General features: G+C 34.7%; 1 protein-coding gene across 1 annotated transcript in view; it reads left to right on the top strand.

The window, feature by feature from the left end:
• Window positions 1-21795, top strand: part of LOC100923451 (ankyrin repeat domain-containing protein 7-like) — an 87928-nt gene continuing 66133 nt past the window's right edge. The window contains exons 1-4 of the mRNA XM_012551724.3: window positions 1-287; window positions 1529-1643; window positions 1786-1959; window positions 3484-3590. Coding sequence (XP_012407178.1) covers window positions 61-287; window positions 1529-1643; window positions 1786-1959; window positions 3484-3590 — 623 coding nt within the window. The 5' untranslated portion in view covers window positions 1-60. The remainder of the gene's footprint in view (window positions 288-1528; window positions 1644-1785; window positions 1960-3483; window positions 3591-21795) is intronic.

The raw sequence follows: 21795 nt of genomic DNA, 5'->3' as shown, positions 1-21795 counted from the left end.
GGGGCCCAAAGGAGGACGTCCCCGCGAGTTCTCCCTTGGGCCCTGAAGCCTGCCTCCAGGATGAAGAAGATTTTCAACTTCGGCAAGAAGAAGGAGCAGTCTTTTTCTCACCCCTTCTGCAAGATGCAGAATTACTTTGAAGATGGAACACCAGATCTCAACCCAGGTTATGTGATCAGGAACAAGGACCTTGGGAAGCTCCACAAAGCTGCCTCCATCGGGGATGTGGAGAAAGTGCTGCAGCTGCTCGGGAAGCACAACTTGAATGATCGCGATAAAATGAAGCGGTAAGAGCAGGAGTTGTGGGAGGGGGAGAGAAGGAAGTCCCCCCCTCTCCCCGCCTCGAAGGAATATAAGACATCCCCCCCATCCCTCCACATGGGGGTTAGTGTCCCCCCCAGTCTTGCGTTTCCCTCAGAAAAGCAATCCTCAGCACCTGGGACAAGATCAGGGATGGCAGATGCAGAAAGCTGGAGTCGCCTCTATTTCCTGCCTGTCCACTTTTAATGAATATTAAACTCCATCATTTAAATTTTAGCCAGGGTCCAACTAACTTATACTTAATCGGTGGCGATATGGAGCAAATAATATTTTCTATTGCTGAAATGTTGACATTTCTAAAACAACTGTGTCAGACTATCTTTTAGGACATAAAGGGTATTTTCTTGGGAAAATTACTGGAATGGTTTGCATTTCCTTCTTCAGCTCATTTTGACAGATGAGGAAATTGAGGCAAACACGGTTAAGTAATCTGCCTGGGATCACACAACTGCAGATATCTGACATCAGATTTGAACTCCAAGTCCAGAATTATTATTCATAGTGCCACTTAGATACCCCAGCTGCTAAAATATGGACAGATGTGTAAAGAGTAAAAATTTCAAGGCAGAAAATTAATTGCTGCTTGTACATGTGCTTGTGCAAATACATAATATACAAATGTGTAAGAGGGTTTTTTTGACAGCTGCTTTGCTAAATATTTGTAGTTGTGGATAAAAATTCTTAGTGAAAAGAAATTATCATATTTAACAGCCAGGCAAAGTTAAACCCACTTGTAATCCCAAGTACCAGGGAGCCTGAAGCTGGCAGATCTCTTGTATTCATGAGTTCTGATCTGCAGTGGCTTATGCCAGGAGGGTGTCTGCATTAAATCTTGTATTAGTATTATGAGACCCATGGTATTAGGGATCAGCATCATGTCTCAGAAGAGGTGAACTAGTCGAGGTCAGAAACTGAGCAAAGTTCCTAGTGCCAATCTGTAGTGATATCTATGGATATTCTTTCTCTCTGGCAACTCTGCCCATCAAATCCATATTTTGTATTTTTCTAGGTGATAATAGTGGCCATTTTACTTATTTTGGCAATGATTTATAGTTTGGGCATAAGAATAATAAGGCATGTTAATATTAAAAATTTTCCTAATGATGAATAATTTTCAATTATCAATTGATTCATTATCAATTATAATCACATTGTAATGTACAATCAATAGTACATTATCAATCACATTGCTTTCTCATTTCTGTAGAACACCTCTTCACTTGGCCTGCGCTAAAGGCTATCCAGCTATTGTGTTTCTCTTAGTAGAGAAAAAATGCAAAGTAAATCTGAGGGACAAAGATGGTCGAACACCTTTAATTAAGGTATGCATTAGTTAATCATGCTATTCAATGAAATAATCTTTGATTAAAATATGCTTTACCAATTTATTTAAATATCAGTACTGATGCTTGAATAGACTAAATTTTATATTACAATATTTATCTCTTTGTATTATACTGACAGGCAGTACAGTGTAAGGAGGAGGAGTGTGTGTCAATCTTGCTTGAACATGGTGCAGATCCTAATGCTGGGGACAGCAGCAAGAACACTGCACTTCACTATGCTGCCTTTCATCAGAATGTAGACATGGTAGAAAAACTGCTTACATATAAAACTAATATTGAAGCAAAAAACAAGGTAGAAGCCAACTTCTTGTATAATAAAGTAGATTATCAGCTAAAATGTATAATCAAATAGGATCCAGTTCACATATTTTATAATTTATCCATGGAAGCATTTATTTAATGAAAATAACTTAAAATCATTCTGTAGTCAAAGTTTGTTAGTCTTCAGAATTTTCTAATTCAGGGTGGAAGGATGAGGAAGAAAGATGATGGACATTGGAGATTTTATTCACTTTAGAACTCCCAAGGAAAATCCCTCTCCTGACAGACCAGGACCTGCTCTATGATTTAATCTTAGAATAAGGATTCTTTAACTGGAGGCCATTAACTTTAAAAACACATAATAAGTTTATAGTTAAGAGTGACCCCTTAACTATAAACTTATTATGTGTTTTTTAAATTGCCTTTGGTTGTTTTCTATGTATATTTAGGCACTTAAAAACATTATTTTGGAAAGGGGTCCTTGACGCAAGAAGTTAAGAAACCCTGTGTTAGGAAGTATCCTAGAGTACTGCAGGGTCACTCAGTCAGTATGTGTGTTAGCACACAAGATCTGAATATAGGTCTTGCTGCCTTTGATAGAGTCAGGAGGTGTGAGCTAGCTAGCTATTCTTTCATCTTGTCTCTCCAGAATCTTCTTGGAATGATATATTAAGTCTTGTTCCCCAGAGTGCAATAGTTCTACCAGATATTGCCTACAATGCTTTTCTATATATAGACCTTTACAATCTGAATTTCTCATGTGGAATTGCTATAATTTTTAGGAAAAAAATGTTTGAAATTTGTTCTTACTAGGTGTAACTACACAGAGACAGAATTTTCATAGGAACAAATTCTTAAGTATATGTTTACTTTTTTCTGAGTAACTCCTGATATCTAAGAAAAGGCTTAATTCTTAGTCACTGCAATTTGAAGAGAAAAATTGAAAAACAAAAAACAAAACATATTAGGAGGGTTGGTAAGAGAGGGAAAATTCCAGGTCAATGACTTTCCTCCAAGTTTAGCCTTATCAAGGAAAGGCATTTTTTTTTTTTAAGTTATTGTATTTTGAGTTTAGTTATATACTCAAGAGGAATGAGGAAATAACCATTCAACCTTAAACTCTGCCAGGATACAGCTTTATCTTAGAATTCTTAGGATATAAGTTTGGCTGTATTTGGACAATAATTGATTATGGAATGAATATGGCAAGAAAGGAAGATATTTATGTAATATGAAATGGTCTCTTAGAATCCTAGATTTCTACCTTCTGATAACACATAAATAGCTAAAAGGAATCCCAGAGATAACTAGTTTCATTCTATCACTTTACAAATGAGAAAACTTAAAGAAGCGAAATAGTTTGCTTTATGATCTCATAGGAATTAAAATCAGAAACCGGATTTATGTCCTGGTCTTTTTATTCTATTGTTCCATTGTACTGTACTTTCTTAACATGTCATTAGCAAATTGACAAGATGTTCACAAAATGCCATGAGCTAAATTGAAGTAAATATAGATTTCTTGTTTGCTGTAACAGTATCTTATGATTTTGCAGGAAGGCTTTACACCATTTATGTTTGCAGTTTTAAAAGGAAGCTATGAACTGGCAGAATTTTTTTTAAAGATGGGAGCAAATGTGAATGCCACCGATAACAGTAAAAGGTACAGTAATTAAAGCTTAAAAATTTTTTGAATACAACATTTTTAGAGGAATAAGAACACCTTAAATCATGGAACAATAATTAAAATTGATTGTCATTACACAAAGGTAAAACTGTCAAGAAAGATCAATTATGAAAAGAAAAACTTATTAATGACTTTGAAAAGGAGAAAACTGTTCATGTGAGCATACACAATTTATTAGTTTACTGATGATCACTATTTGCAGGTTTTTAAAATTGATTTTAAATTATTTAAGATTATCCCATAGAAGTCTTATATACTCATGATTCAGTTGATTCTCTTATAAAACAATCTTAATGTTATTTATGAGGATTGCAGCATGTAATTTCTGCTTTTCCTTTTTTCTATTTCCCTTAAGAATATGCACATCAGGGGCAGCTAGGTGGCACAGTGAATAGAGCACCAGCCCTGAAATCAGCAGGTCCTGAGTTCAAATATAACCTCAGACACTTAACACTTCCTACCTGTGTGACCTTAGGCAAGTTATTTAACCCCAATTGCCTCAGCAGAATAAATAAACAAATAAACGAAAGAATACGCACATTAATAAATACAAATAAGTGAAAAAATGATGTGATGAAATACTTTGATGAACCTTTGATATTATCATTGTGGATACTCATGCCACAGATTTAGATTTTAATCCTTCCATACCTTCTCATCCTACAAGACTTTGTCATTTCCATAAACTTTCCATATAGGATGCAGGAAGCATAATGAATCCTTCCCCTTGTTCTTTTAATATTTGAGGACCAGTGTATTTAAGTCATGCTTTCTGGCTTTTATTACCGATACAGGATTAGCCCACTTGTGTTTCTGTTCGTGCATTTATTACATCTAAGTCATTATTGCCTGCACCTACTTTTATTCCCCATGCATATGTCCATACATCTTTGGAATGATCTACAATTTTGATTCATCTGAGATCATATATTTGAGTTTAGGGTTTTAAAAAATTTGCTGTGGACAAATAGCATTCCTGAAACAATACTGGTATTTATAAAATGAGCTTTTGGTGTAATCATTAGGAGTGCTATGTAGTTTCATAAATGAGATTCAATTGGATCTTCTTTTGCCAACAGTTTTGAAATCAGTGCATTGTTGTTCTTCAATGCCCATGGAGACTGGATGTGTGTGTGTATATTTACATATACATTTATACATAAGTATAAAGACATCTACAAAGATATAAATAAACCAACTAGATGGGGCTACCCAGTAAAACTCATGGAATGTGGAAAATACTTTCCATCTACTTTTTCAATATGGATTCTTTGGCCAATCTAAAATTTAGATTTCATCAAGGAACCTTTTTTGTGTTCCAAAGTTTGATGCAATTAGCACATTGATATCTCCAAACAGGAACACTTAGAAATCTTTGCCATTATATGCAAATCTATTCTATTTGTACTTTGTGCAGGACAACAAATACATTAGATAAGCATATGTCTCATTATTTACATCTAGCTTAATACTGATGCTTATTTTTATTTTTTAAAAATAATTATAACTTTTTATTGACAATACATATGCATGGGTAATTTTTTACAATATTTTTTGTACATGGAGGTCCTTTTCCTTTTTTTTTTTTTTTTAATGATCTCCTTGGGATACAGACCTAGTATTGTTGGATCAAAAGGTATTCAGAGATTTCTTGGCCTTTGGGAATAGTTCCAAATTACTTTCCAGAATTATTGGATCGGTTCACAGTGTCCCAATTTGTCATATTTACCAAGTTAATGGGTGTGAGGTGATACTTCAGAGTTGTTTTAAATTGCATTTCAGTTTTCCAGGTTTCCCAGCAGTTGTTGTCAAAATAGTGAGTAGTTCTTATTCCAAATGGTCTGGTCTTTGGTTTTTTCAAGCACTACTACTTTGACTACCATCTTGTATAGTCTATTCCATTCTTTCTTGGGCAGTACCAGAAAATTTGATGATTATTGCTTGAGAATGTAGTTTGAGATCTGGTATCTAGGCTATTTTTCTTTATATTTTCTTTTCATTAATTCTCTTGATATTCTTAACCTTTTCTAGCAGAAGAATTTTGGTTTTTTTAGGCATATCAAGTGGGGTTTTTTTTTTTTTGATAATTTGTTTCCATGGCACTGAATAAGGAAATTAATTTATATTGGCAGATCTGCCCATGAGTAATTGGTATTAATATTTAGGTTTGATTTTGTGTCAAAAAGTGTTTTGTATTTGTGTTCAGTTTTGATCATATAAAGAAATGCAAATGATTTATGTGGATTCATCTTATATATTGCAACTTTAATAATATCGCCCCAGAGTAATAGGACTAATATCTAGGTCTAGTAATAACAAAAAAAAAAGTGTCTGAGAATAGTTTTGAACTCAGGCCCTCCTGATTTCAGGGCTGATACTCTATCCACTGCACCACCTAGCTGCCCCCAATTGTACTACCTAGCTGGCCCCCAATTTCTTTTTCTAAGATGTAGTTATTTAAATGAGTATTCTATTTTCTGATTTGTTAATCTGGATAATTTATATTTTTCTAAATGTTCATTGATGTTGGATCTATCCAGCAGATCCAACCCAGGCTTGGTATTGCATTGATAAGAAAGACACAGATCAGGTGGAATGCAAACAAGCAATTTATTCATTGGAGGGACAAGATTTTTATAAAGCAAAATCAAATAGTGTATAGCTGTGGAACTTATGCTCCTTGTTGCTTCTGACTGAATACATACTTTTAGCCAGTTTCTTGTTTTTCTCAATCATAAGTTCTGCATATACATCAAATTCTTAGGGTCATGGAGAGCTGTTTTTAGGTGATGAATGAGCAAGTTTTCCTAGGTACAGGTTTCCCTGAAGTTCTTCCATGGACTAGGATTCACACTCCATCTCTGCCCTCTATATTTGCCTCCTTTTTGTTGTAAATGAAGCTAATGTATCTGAGTTTTAATTTCTTTGCCCTTTTAAATCAAATATTTATCACCTTTGCCCTTTTAAATCAAATATTTATCACCATTAGGCCTAAGCAAAGGATAACACATATTACACATGCTAGTGGAACAAGAGACATAATCTAACATGTTAAAGAAATAAATGAATTATAAAATCAGTCCCATAATTAATCACAGTCTTGTTAGGTTGAAGATCTTTTTTTTTTTTTTTTAGTAGATTGATCAATGTCCTGTATTATCTTTTCTAAATCTTCAGTATCTAATGCTATAATACTATTTTCCATATCCCATTCAAATGGTTTCTATTTCTTTTCCAATTATATTTTGTATCATTATATAGGACTGGTATTACACATATAAAAGTAAATCTATAATCACATTTCATTTGCAATCTGGTTCTTATTATATTAACCTCATCCCCTATATCTAGAACTGTTTCTCTTAATTCATTGAGCAAATGATAAAATTCATCAGTACGTTTTTGATTCTGCAAGGACATACTAAAGTTTCTATGTAATTACTAGTTACAATTTGATTTTGCATATTTGATACAGATATAGCTAATGAAGCAGTAGATGTTATGACAAACTCAAGCATGACCACCCCTAAAATTACACAACTAATGCATTTCTTTGGATTTATTTTGGTCATCAGATTATGAAATGTTTCATCTGCTGCTGAGAATATCACCCAGAGTAATAGGACTAATATCTAGGTCTAGTAATAATAACAAAAAATGTTGTCCTTAGGAACCTTAGGCCCAATATCATTTCTCTTTACCTCTTGTTATGTTTATATTCATCCCAAATATAAATGAATGATTCCCTCCAAGATAGGCTCAACTTTTCCATTTACTAAAATAAAATTTTCTATACTTCCTGAGGTATATGATTCTGATAGATTCCACAAATCTAGCAAAGCCAAGCCTTTCACAGTTGTTCATCAGAGTTACCTTGCGATGGAATCTATTTAGGAGGTTAATCCACCCTCTGTAATAATGCATTCCATCCTTTCCAATCCAGTTTTACAAATATAATTTATTTTTTCTGATATACCTCTCTCATTTGGAATTGAAAGGATATAAATGATAATAATTCTGTAGGAATTGAATGTGAACTTAATATAAGTTAACACATAAAGGATCAGAACTTTTCTGAATTAATCCCTTTCAGGCCCAAAAAAGTCAGTACAAATGTCTCATTGCCATTTATCATTATTTGTGATCTTTTTGTCCAAAGAGATTTTGAAATGGATACTAGTTGTACACTTTTCTTTATCATGTTCTTTCTAGAAAAACACAATGGAACATCCCCTTCCAAACCTTTAAAATTATATTTAACAATTCCTCCTGTACTGTTTTTTTCTAAGTAATTCATATTGTTGTCGCACAAACATGGAAGTGTTTCCCACCAGAACAATTTCTAGTATAGGTTCATCCCATGTTATAACTCTCACCCATGGTGGATTTGGTATGAATGCCTACTATGATGTTTTTGTGGAGTCCTTTCATGATTCAGAGACTGTTGTCCTTCTTTTGTTAATTATAAAGTTGCCAAACAAGTGAGGATCTTTTTGATGGCTCCACTGCCTCTTCTTTCTCTTTTGTCTATTAACAGGGTCTTGTGTTTTAAGGTTTATTTTCTAGCATAGTCTAATATTTCTCTCCAGGATCCACACCATCTCTTTCCCTGCCCTATGTTAGTAATTCTGCCAGTCCCTACCACACAACTGTTTTGGAGTCTTTCCACATAACTTTCATTGTACCCATGTGTCTATAGTCATTTGTGATTTTTGAATTTAAAATTGCTTTGAAGCGGAATTATCCCCATCTTTTTGCACTACCAAAAAATTCAAGGTATATAAGACTGAATTGAGTCTGCATATTATTCTCTTATCCTTACTTCCCCCTTTCTTTTGTTTTTGAAGAACAGTTTTCATGTCCCAATTTTTCCTTTCTATAATTGTTTGTCCAGTGAGATTGCAAGGTATACCTGGTATATATTATATACATCAGGTATATTACATTGAGCATAAAAATCTGCAAATTGATTACTTGTATAAGCAAGTTCATTATGAGTTTTCAAACATCAAGATAGTCCCACAACAGCAAAACAACCCAGTAAATGGTCAATAGATTCCCCCATCATTGCAGTAGCCATAGTGTAGCCTGAAAAAATATCTACTGAAACATGAATGAACTTAAACTTTCAAAATTCAGAAAAATGAGTGCCAACTATTTGCTATATTTCTAAAAGAGCAAACCTTCTTGGGTTAATAGAGGAGGTCCAGGATGAAAAACTACACACTTTTGACAAGATTAGGCAACACATCTAGCTTGTTCTCTAGTAATATCAGATTGTTTTCTAAGTATTTCAGCCAATTAGTGAAATTGATTATGTGATCCTTATGCAGATGAAAAGGGAAATGTAAGCAATGAATGTGCAATTGCATTTCCTTCTGACATAAGCCCTGGAAGGGAAGTGTGAAATGGAACATGCATAATGAAAATAGATTGTTCCTTTCTCTTATTATTTTCTGTAAGGTATGAAATAACTGCCCCGTGTCTCCTTTTATTTTTTAATTAAAGATTTTTATTTACCAAGCACATATGCATGGGTAATTTTTTCAATATTGACCCTTGTAAAACCTTTTGTTCCAAAATTTTCCCTTTCCCCCCATCCCCTCCCCTAGCTGACAGGTAGTCCAATACATGTTAAAATATGTTGAAATACATGTTAGATACAATATATGTATATATATATTATGCAATTATCTTGTTGCACAAGAAAAATCAGATCAAGAAGGAAGAAAAAGAAAAACTTAGAAAGAAAACATAATGCAAGCAAATAACAACAGAGAAAGTAAGAATGCTATTTGTGGTCCACACTCAGTTTCCACAGTCCTCTCTCTGGATGTAGATGGCTCTCTTCATCATTGAGCAAGTGGAACTGGTTTGACTCATCACATTGTTGAAGAGCCACGTTCATCAGAATTGATCATCATATAGTCTTGTTGTTGCCTTGTATAAGGATCTCCTGGTTCTGCTCATTTCACTTAGCATTGGTTCGTATAGGTCTCTCCAAGCCTCTCTGAAATCATCTTGCTGGTCGTTTATTACAGAACAATAGTATTTCATAGCATTCATATACCATAATTCACCCATTCTCTAACTGATGAGCATCCACTCACTTTCCTAGTTCTACTATAAAGAGGGCTGTCACAAACATTTTTGCACATGTGAGTCCCTTTCCTTCCTTTAAGATCTCTTTGGGATATAATCCCAAATAGAAACACTGCTGGATCAAAGGGCATGCACAGTTTGATAACTTTTTGAGCATAGTTCCAAATAGATCTCCAGAATGGTTGGATCCATTCACAGTTCCACAATGTATCAGTGTTCCAGTTTTCCCACATCCCCTCCAACATTCATCATTATCTTGTCCTGTCATTTTAGCCAATCTACCCATGTCTCCTAATTGATTTTTAAGGTGAGCCATCTCAATATGATTCAGTGTACATTGCATATTTGCTGTCTAAAATTATACTAATTTCTCCTATGTTGGATAGTTTATCTCTCAGACTTGTGGAGAAGGAAGAAATTTGTGACTAAAGAGGAACTAGAGACCATTATTGATCACAAAATAGAAAATTTTGATTATATCAAATTAAAAAGCTTCTGTACAAACAAAACTAATGCAAACAAGATTAGAAGGGAAGCAACAAACTGGGAAAACATCTTCACAGTTAAAGGTTCTGATAAAGGCCTCATTTCCAAAATATATAGAGAACTGACTCTAATTTATAAGAAACCAACCCATTCTCCAATTGACAAATGGTCAAAGGATATGAATAGACAATTTTCAGATGATGAAATTGAAATTATTACCACTCATATGAAAGAGTGTTCCAAATCATTATTAATCAAAGAAATGCAAATTAAGACAACTCTGAGATAGCACTACACACCTGTCATAGATGACAGGAAAAAATAATGATGATTGTTGGAGGAGATGTGGGAAAACTGGGACACTGATACATTATTGGTGGAGTTGTGAATGAATCCAACCATTCTGGAGAGCAATCTGGAATTATGCCCCGAAAGTTATCAAACTGTGCATACCCTTTGATCCAGCAGTGTTTCTACTGGGCTTATACCCCAAGGAGATACTAAAGAAGGGAAAGGGACCTGTATGTGCCAAAATGTTTCTGGCAGCCCTGTTTGTAGTGGCTAGAAACTGGAAAATGAATGGATGCCCATCAATTGGAGAATGGTTGGGTAACTTGTGGTATATGAATGTTATGGAATATTATTGTTCTGTAAGAAATGACCAGCAGGATGAATACAGAGAGGCTTGGAGAGAATTACATGAACTGATGGCTAAGTGAAATGAGCAGAACCCAAGAGATCATTATATATGTCAACAACGATACTGTATGAAGATGTAATCTGATGGAAGTGGATTTCTTTGACAAAGAGACCTAATTCAGTTTCAATTGATCAATGATAGACAGAAGCAGCTACACCCAAAGAAAAAACACTGGGAAATGAATGTAAACTGTTTGCATTTTTGTTTTTCTTCCTGGGTTATTTTTACCTTCTGAATCCAATTCTCCCTGTGCAACAAGAAAACTGTTTGGATCTGCACACATACATTGTATCTAGGATATACTATGACATATTCAACATATATAGGACTGCTTGCCATCTAGGGGAGGGGGGTGGAGGTGGGAGGGAAAAATCGGAACAGAAGTGAGTGCAAGGGATAATGTTGTAAAAAAATTACCCTGGCATGGGTTCTGTCAATAAAAAGTTACTATAAAAAATTTCTCCTATGTCATTTACAAGTGTGATAATAGCAAACAATTCCTTTTTTTTTTTTTGAGTTGATTCAAAAAGTATGGTAATGATTTTCTAATTTTTTTGGTGGGAACAAAATATGAGGTTGCTTTGTTTTTTGTGACCTCCGTAAAAGCTAACAAGGCCTCTTGGAAAGGACATTTTTTTTTGAAGGATAAATCAAATCCATTGATACAATCAGGCTGTTTATAATATTTTGTTAAACACCTATCATATGGTCCCTGATTCATGAATAATAATGTTTACCAATCTTGGTTATTTGAAAAAAACAACTCATCTCTTTGTGTATTAGTGTATGACACATATACAATCTGTGGGCATTCCCTAGTCAATTGTATTCCCCTTTTTAATGCTCTTTTTGTAAGTTCTGCAACAGTACAAGCATAAGAAAAAATAGATTTTTTTTTTTTTAGATTGACATAGGGAAACAATCATTCTAACACAATTCTTGATGAATGCATCCTAAGGGCATGATTGGTATACTTGATATGGATATATCATACCCTTTCTGATCATCAATTCTTTTTAAAGATTATTTATGGAGGGAGCCCTCTACAAACATATGTCAATTGTTTTTCTGATTCCTTAGTTAATTGTCTAGGCAAATTCAAGTCTGGGTCTCCTTTTAAGATATCAAATAGAGCCTTTAGTTGATGTGTAGGAATTACTAATGAAGGTCTCAGCCAATTTTGATCCCCTATCAATTTTTGAAAATCATTTAGGGCTCTAAGGGAATCTCCTCTTATCTATAATTTTTGTGGTCTAACTTCCTCATGCTTAATTGTATATCCTAAGTATGAGAAGGGTGCTTTTCTAAATATTGTTTCTTGTTCTATTACTAATCCCCATTAACTCAACTGGTTTTCAGTATCTTGTAATATTTGTTGCAGTACTTCCTCATGTAGACATGTACATAGAATGTCATCCATATAATGAATGACTTCCTTATATTTTCTTCTTAGGATTGATGGCTTTAAACACAATGAATTGATATAAGGCAGGACTAATTTTTATTCTTTGAGTTAGTACTTTCCATTGAAATCTTCCCTTGTGTGGGATAGGTGCTAGACCTCCTAGCCCAAATTAACTAATCAGGGACATCTTCAGATACAAAGAGAAAGATTCATTCGGTCCTTGCAAGAAGAGGCCCAAGCACACCTGGGCAGAGTTAGAGCCTCTCAGCTCCCATCTCCCAACATGGCTTTGGTCTAGGAAGCCAGTAAAAGACCCAAGTCTTTTCATTAGATGAACTAAAAAGGAAGTAACCATTATTGACCAATGGTCTCTAATGTTGTCTGCTTCCTGTGGATCATGTCACCTCCTAACACATCCTGAAGCTTAGACCTAGGGTCTACTCTAGAGAACTCTAGGCCTGGAGATCATGTGATTTCCTGCAATTTGGGCCTAAGACTTGACCTACTCTATCTCACAGACTTTGTGAGAAAACTTCATGTGATCCCATTTACCCTGGATCTACTTGAGTGCACTGATTGAATATATGCATTTGGCAACAGTAGGTAGGCTCCATTAACCATACTTTTGGTTACATTAAACTATGAAAAAGTGGCAACAGGAAATTGTTCTGATTCTACTTCCTCATAGTAAGAATTCATTTGCTCCCCAACTATTTTCCATTTTGCTATATCTATGGTGCCCTCCTTCAGGAACCAAGGAGAACATGTATGAACAATCTCCAAAAATTCAATAATTTGTTTAGAAGAACAATATACCTCCTTTTCTCTCATAAATTCTTTAACACCTTCTCATATGACTCCCTTTCTCTCATTTTGAATTGTGTTTGTCCCATTCTGGAAGAGTTTTAGCTCTTTAACACAAAGCTTTCCTGCATAAGCCTCAAATTGTGAAAGCCTTATGCAGCCTTGTGCCTGAATGAAGCTTGGGCTTTAATGAAACTAAAGTGAAATGCTGCCATTGCAGTTCTTCTGAGCCTTCCCTTAATTTACACCATTGATGATATGGAGCTCCTTAACAGGGGGATGGGTTCACAGAAGGATCCTCTTCTTCAGGTTCCTGTTCAGTCAGCACTTGTTGGGGTGATCCAGCAGGCCCAACCCAGATTGGTGTTGGAGAGAGAGAGAGAGAGAGAGAGAGAGAGAGAAGCAAGGAGGGAGTGAGAAGATGCTTCAATCTGTATTCAGACACAGTGTCTTCTCTGAATAGGGATAGGATTTTTTTTTATCATAAGCCCTTCAGAGTAGACATGGATCATTGTACTGCTGAGAACAGTGAAGTCATTTATAGCTGATCATCCCAGAATACGGCTATAACTTTGTATATAGTACAGTTCTCTTTGCTTAAGTTCATGGAAGACTTTCCAGGTTTGTTTTTTTTCCTGAGAGTATCCTGCTCCTCATTTCCCATAGAACAATAAAATCCCATGACAATTATATGCCACAATTTATTCAGCCATTCCCCAATTAATTTGCATCCCCTCAATTTTCAAATTTTTTTGCCCTGAAAAAATAGTTGCTATGAATATTTTTTTATATTTCTTTTTTTAATTTTCTTTTGGTATTCATCCCTAGTAGTGATAGTTTTAAGTCAAAGGATATACATGAATTTATTATTTACATCCCTTGGGAATAGATCTATTCCCTTTGGGTAGTAGATCATTTCTTTTGATCATTTATCAATTGGACCATGGCTCTTACTTTTTATAAATTTGACTCCATTTCCTCTGTTAGAGAAATAAGACCTTATGAGTAAAATTGGCTTCAAAATTCTGTTTTCAATTACAATTGTTAAATATATTTCTCATCATTTATTCAATTCTCTTTCTTTACCCTGTCTCTCTGCTCATATGCTTCTCCAGAATCCTTTATTTGAAAATCGGATTTTCCAATCAGTTCTTTTTTCATTACAAATGCTTGAAAATCCTCTATTTCACTGAATGTTTACATTTTCTCCTGATGGATTATGATTCTTGATTATATTCCTAGCTCTGTTATTCTCCTGAATATTACATTCCACGCCCTCAGGTTCTTTAATGTTGAAGCTGCTAACTCTTGTGTTATCTTGTGTTAACTCTTTGGGAATTCCAGGATTTTGCTATAATATTGCTGGGGATTTTCATTTTGGGATCTCTTCCATGAGGTGACTGGTGGATTCTTTCAATTTTTATTTTTACACTTTTACTCTAGAATATCAGGACTGTTTTCCTTGATGATTTCTTTGTTTTGTTTTGTTTTTTTAGTATTTTATCTTTTCCCAATTGCATGTAAAAATATTTTTAAACATTTATTTTTAAGCTTTCAGTTCCAAATTTTCTCCCTTCCTCACTCTCTGGCCCCCTCTTTGAGAAGGCAAGCAATTCAGTATAGGCTATACATGTATAGTCATGCAAAACACATTTCTATATTAGTCATATCGTGAAAAAATAGACAAAAAAAAAGACCCTTACAAAAAAGAAGTTTAAATAGTATGCTACAATCTGCATCCAAACAGCATCGCATATTTTTCTAGGCATTTTTCACTTGATATTTTCAAGACTCTTTTATTAATCACTTTCAGCTAGACTACTGATTCTTGAATTATCTCTCCTGGATCTGTTTTCAATTCAGTTGATTTTCCAATGAGATTTTTCACATTTTTTCTATTTTTTTGTTTTTTTCCTTTGGTTTGGCTTTATTGTATTTTGATTTCTCATAAAGTCATTAGCTTCCATTTGCTCAATTATAATTTTTAAGGAATTCTTTTCCTCAGTGAGCTTTTCTACCTCCTTTCCCAATTGGCCAATTTTGCTTTTAAAGGCATTCTTCTTCTCTTTAGCTTTTTGTATTTCCTTTTGTACCACTCCCAATTCTTTTTCTAATTTTCCCTCTATCTTACTTGATTTTCAAAATCCTTTTAGAGCTCTTCCATGGTCTAGCCCAATTCTTATTTTTCTTGAAGGCTTTGGTTGTAGAAGCTTTGACTTTGTTATTTTCTGCTGAGTGTGTGTCCTTGTCACATAAGGTTTGTTTTTTTTTTGATCAGAAACAATTTTTTGTTGTTGTCTCCTCATTTTCCTAGTCTATTACTTGGCTTTTGTTAAAGTAGGGATCTGTTTCCAGGGTGGAGGGTGCACTATCCTGGACTGCAGTGATTTGGACAGCTGTTTTCATAGTCCTAGGGACCTGACCACAAGCACTGTTTACAGCCATAGAATTGTTAGGAGTATCCCTGTCTCACCAAAGCTATAAGATCTGATGTGCTAAAACAATAGAATCCTGCTTTGCTGGCACTGGGGCTGGAGCTGCAGCTGTACTGACATGGCTTATGCTGTGATCATATGCTGGACTTCTACTCTATTACCCCAGATTTTTCTGCTTACCTTGCGAGTACATTTTGGCATCTTTTGGGCCAAGAAATCTGGAAGCCACCAGTTCTGTGGATGATTCAAGTTTATGTTTTGCTGATACTGCAACTACGGTTGGTGCTTATTAGTTAGTTCAGCCTGTGCTGGGATTGAGCACTGGGCTTCCACACTGGTTCCACAGACATTTTCTGCAGACTTGGAAGGTCAACTTTAGTGGTTTTGGGCTGAGAATTCCAGAAACCACCAGTACTGATGGTCTTCAGACCAGTTCCTGCTTTACTGGTGTGGAGCGGGAGTGAACTGGGGCTAGGGTCATGCTTCCACAGACTATACTAGTACTGTATGGTGGACTCCCACTTTTGTGTGACAGCCTTTTCTGCTGAACTAAGATGTGTTTGGCTGGAAAATGTTCTACTCCATCTTTTTGGATGCTCCAAAATTTGTTTAGAGAATGTCATTATTTAAAGGAATTTGAAATAGTTTGGGGAAGAGGTAGGGCAGATTCCTGCTTTTGCTCCATCATCTTGACTCCACCTTAGCTCTTACAGTCTCTTTGCTAATACTTTAACATTTTTACATCAAAATCCATTAGGAAAAATGGTTTATCATTTTTTCCCTCTGTTTTGGTCCTTCGTGGTTTATATTTGTATTATAAATGGAATTTGATAGAGTTCCTTCTTCCCTATTTTTCCAAATAGCTTATATACTATTTGAATTAATTGTTCTTTAAATGTTTAGTAGAATTCACTTGAAATACATCTGGCCCTGGAGAATTTTTTCTGAAGTTCATTAATAGCTGTTCAAATTCTTTTTCTACAATGAGATTATTTGAGTATTTTGTTTTCCCTTTTGTTAATCTGGGCAATCTATATATCTATATCTCTGTCTACCTATCTATCATTTTTTTTTTTTTTTTTTTTTTGCTGAAGCAATTGGGATTGTGAGTTGCCCAGGGTCACACAGCAAGGGAGTATTATGTTTCTGAAGCCAGATTTGAACTCAGGTCCTCCTGACTTCAGGGTTGGTGCTCTCTTCACTGTGCCACCTAGCTGCCCTCAGTCTATTTTTTTGTGTGTATTCCCCATTCATTCATTTCACTTAATTATCAGATTTATTGGTATACAATTTTAAAAATTGCTCCAAATTATTGCTTTAATTACCTCTTCATTGGTAGTCAGTTCACCCTTTTCATTTTTGATACTGGTAATTTGGATTTTTTTTTCTCTTAATCTGAGCACATTGACCAAAGGTTTATCTATTTTGTTGGTTTTTTCATAAAACCATCTCTTAGTTGTGTCCTCTTCTTAATTTCAATATTATTAATCTCACTTTTGATTTTCAGAAATTTTAATTTGGTGTTGAATTGGGGTGGGGAATTAATTTGTTCTTGTTCTAGCTTTTTTAGTTGAACCCCAATTAATTGATCTTCTTTTTCTTTATTTTACTCATGTAAGCATCTAGAGATGAAAAATTTTCCCTATGACCTGCTTTGGTTGCATCTCATCGTGTCTCCCATGATGTTTCATTTTCACCATTCTCTTAGAAGAAATTCTTGATTGTTTCTATGATTTGTTGTTTGACCCATTCATTCATTAGGATTAGATTATTTACTTTTTAATCAATTTTTGGTCTGTTTTTCCATGACTCTATATTTTTTATTGCATCATGATCTGAAAGGGATGCATTTACTATTTCTGCTTTTCTGCATTTGATTGTGAGCTTTTTATGCCCTAAAACATGGCCAATTTTTATGTAGGCATCATGTATCACTGAGAAAAGGGTCTATTCTTTACTACATTCAATTTTCTCCAAAGATCTATCATACCTAGATTTTCTAAAATTCTATTCACCTACTTAACCTTTTTTGCTACTTTTTGCTTAGATTTATCTAGTTCTGATAGGAGGTTAAGATTCCCCCATTACGATCGTTTTGCTGTCTATTTCTTGCAACTCACTTAACTTCTCTTAAGAATCTGGATGCTCTACATTTTGTGCGTATATGGTTAGTATTGATATTACTTCATTATCTATGGTATCCTTTAACCAGATGTAGTTTCCATTTTTATCATTTTTAACTAGATCTATTTTTGTTTCTGATTTGTTTGATATTAAGATTGCTAACCCTGTTTTTTTTTTTAAACTTCAGCTAAAGCATAATATATTCTGCTACAGCCTTTTTACCTTTACTCTGAATGTATCTCTCTGCTTCAAATGTATTTCTTGTAAACTATATATTGTAAAATGCTGGCTTTTAATCCACACTACTCTCTGCTTTTGTTTTATGCTTTATAGAAGAATAGAAGGAACTCCATTCACGTTCATAGTGAATGTTACCCGCTCTCTATTTCTTGCCATTCCATTTCCCCCAGATTATCTTTTTCAGTATTTTTGATCACTAACTCCTTCAATCTCCTCTTTTTTTTTGTCAGCTCCCCCTTTTTTATCCAATTTCCCTTTTAGTTTTGGCATCCCTTCTATTTTCTTCTAAACTTTTCTTTGCCCTTTTGCCTTTTTTTCTGTATAGTGCATAAATTTCTATACCACACTAAATATATATATGTATTCCTTCTTTGAGCCAAATTCAATGAGATTAAAGGGCAAACAATGCTCAGTCCTTGTTTTCCCTCAATTGTAATAATTCTTTGGTGCCTCTTCATGTGATAAAATTTACCCCATTTGACCTTCCCCTTACTCTTTTTCCAGTACAATTCCTTTTCCACTCCTAATTTCTTTTTATATAACCACATTAAAGTATCTCTCTCTCTCTCTCTCTCTCTCTCTCTCTCTGTATATATATATATATATATATATATACATATATATATGCTTTAAGTATACCCCTTCTAATTCCTCTGACAAATCATTCTTAAGAATTATAAGTACCATCTTTCCATGTAAATATTTAAGCATTTTAAGTCTAATTTTTAATACTTCTTGAATCTTTCATTGATTTATGAATCTTCAATTTGAAGATGAAATTTTCCATACAGCTCTGATCTTTTTTTTTTAAGCCAGAGATGACTAAAAATCCCCTATTTTGTTTGATTTTCATTTTTTCCCTGAATAATAATGTTTAATTTTGTGCAGTAGTTGTTTCTTGGTTATTGTCTATATTCCTTTGCCTCACAGAATGTCATATTCCAGGCCCTCCAATCATTTAATGTGGAAGTAGATAGAGCCTGAGTATTCTTGATTGTGCTTTCTCAATATTTGAATTGTTAATTTCTGGCTGTTTGAAGTATTTTCTCCCTTGACTTGATAATTGTGGAAAAAGCTATAACATTCCTTCAGTTTTCATTTTTTGGGGGGAGGTCCCTTTTAGAAGTTGAATGGTGGATTCTTTCAATGAATATTTTATATTTCTAATTTTTATTTATTTTGCTTAAAGAAACAGAATAAGAAAAAAGAAACACACAGAAGGAATATAAAACCAAACAAAAGAAACATTGTCATGTGCCCAACAATCATGGTGGATTCAAAATATATCCCAACAAACACCAGTTCAAGAAAGTATATATATTATTAGAAGAGCTTTACTTATTGATTTTTACTTCCTTGTATATGGTGGTTTTGTTTTCTGCTGCACACCTTTTTTGCTTTATTCTCCCCCCCTCCCTTTCATCCCCATCATCCATCCCCAAGCAGGCTACAGTTAAGAAAGAATATATTATATATACATATGCAGATATATATATATATATATTTTCATATATATATACACACATATGCATGCCCACCCCACATACATATATATATATATATATATATATATTTTCCATCCCTGCTGATCTTTTGCTTTAATTCTCCTCCTAACTTGCCCACCCCTGGATCTCTCATCTTTCATATTGGCTCTTATTTGTTAAATTTTCTAAGTTGGGGTTTGGTTGATAGAAAGTCTTGAAAATGTGCAAGTTCATAGGTCCATTTGTTCTCATTCAATATTATAATTATTTATTACAATACAATATTATAATATTTACAGATAATTTTGCTGAATAAGATATTTTTGGCCTCCAGGACTAATTCTTTTGATCATGAGTAAATATGATTCCAGGACTTATGGTATTTTATTGTAGCTGCTGATAAATCCTGTTCAATTCTAATTCTAGCTTCATCATCCCTGATTTTCTTTTCTTGTTTCTTGCAAAATGTTCTCTTTGATATGGAGGCTTCAAAATTTGGCAATAATGTTCCCATGCATTTTCCAGAAAGGATTTTGTTGAGATGATAGTTTCTATTCTTTTCCCCTCATGTTGTATCATTCCAGTAAATTTTTCTTGTATTATTTCTTGCATTATTGTATCAAGGTCCTTTTCTTGTTCACAACTTTTGTAATACTGGAAAAACTGAGGCAAGATAGAGATTAGAGAGTATTTAATAATTTATTTTAAAAGGGAGAGATTTACTGGGACCAAATGGATCCATGGTTTGGTCCCAGGGATGAATGAGACTATTGTCTCCAAGAATTCAGCAAACAATATGAGTTCTCAATGACATATATACACTTGGCTCAGATTCAGGTAGATTGAGGCAGGGGAGGAGTCAGAGTTCTAAGAACAGGAATAGGACTCTGACAGGATGGGGTGAGATAGGATGACATAGGAGATGGGATGACATAATGGGGGGAGACACTCTGGAGATGGGGAGAGGCATCTTGATAAGACAGTATTTAATATTCTAATAGCTTGGGATGAGGAGAGGTATTCTAATATTCTATCAATATTCTGATAAAGAGGGAGAAGAAGTTTTGCAGAACTGAGAAGCAGGGAAACAGAGGCAGGACTGAGTCAGGATAATTAGGGAAACTGAGTCAGGACAATAAGAGAACTGTGGCATAACATTCCATACTCTCTCTCTCTCTCTTCTGAATATTCAAATCATTGAATTACCTTCCTCTAGGTCTTAGCACCATAATTTTGACCAACCCTATGTAAAGCAAATAAACCAAACTAAAACTAGAAAAATGCAAGGACTTATGGCAAGGACCAATCTCTCCCCGATAACTCCAGAGTTATTAGCATAAAAATAGCATTCCTCCTTTAGGGAGGCACACAGGCCTCCCTCTTGCAGAAATGGCAGGTCCTCTGCATTTGGGGAGAATCTCAGCCAGAGAATCCAGTTTGAGATGGACAGTTCACTGTGAGTTAGGTCTGTGGTCATTTGTGCATTTAACTCACCTCTGCTGAGTAGCAGTGTTCAAGACAGTCCTGCTGCCCATCCTAAGAGGGCATCCCAAGTCTGTCAGGGACTTCAAAAGGGGGGAAAAGTGGGGCCTGGAGTAGCTCCACCTGTCCCCTCTGATAGAATAGGAACTGGTACTAGGAAACAGATTTCTAAGCAGATTGTGCAGTTCGACCAAGGCAGACAACCCTGAACTATAAAAGGTCTGATATCAAAATGCTGAAATACTAATTAAGGAACTGGGGTGTAACAGGAATGGAGAAATAGATCAGAGAGACTGTCAGTCCCCAGACAGGTGTCTGATTTCTAGTTGTTTCTAAAAAATAATCCCCAAAACTGAGTCTGCCAGGACAATTCCAGCAGAATAAGGGATTTCAAAGTTAAAACATAACCAGCAAATCATAGTCCAGTAAATTTTAAGCAAGGAGTAAAAACAAAAAGGACTGTTCAAATAATTTCCAATTCAATCTGAACTAATGAGATGGGGGCAGGGCAGAAGTGCCTAAGAAAAATACATCAGTTTCCCCAGTTTCCTAACCAGATTCTTCCAGTTTCTTCCTCCCTTTTTTCTCATGGAAAGGAATTATCAAGTATACACATATAAATCCCAAGAGTGAATCAAAATTCCTATACATAAGACTAGTACAATAAGTTTCCTAAAAATCCCTCAAACATATAGCAATAGTTACAATTTTAACAAATCTTAAACACAGTAATACAATTAAAATTTTAACAATAATTCAACCACTTTTCCACTTCCCTCTATCAGTCCAAATTACATCAGAAGCAGAGGACTCTCAAAAACTACTTCATTTTGACGATGGTCCCAGATGTTCAGTCGAGGGAGGGAATGGGCTGACTATGCTACCTGCTACCAAAGCTTCAGATGGGCTAATCTTGATA

The sequence above is a fragment of the Sarcophilus harrisii genome, chromosome 5 (assembly GCF_902635505.1).
Source record: "Sarcophilus harrisii chromosome 5, mSarHar1.11, whole genome shotgun sequence".
NCBI classification, from domain to species: domain Eukaryota; kingdom Metazoa; phylum Chordata; class Mammalia; order Dasyuromorphia; family Dasyuridae; genus Sarcophilus; species Sarcophilus harrisii.
Note: the sequence above shows the minus strand (reverse complement) of the source record. Positions and strands in the feature narration are given on the sequence as shown.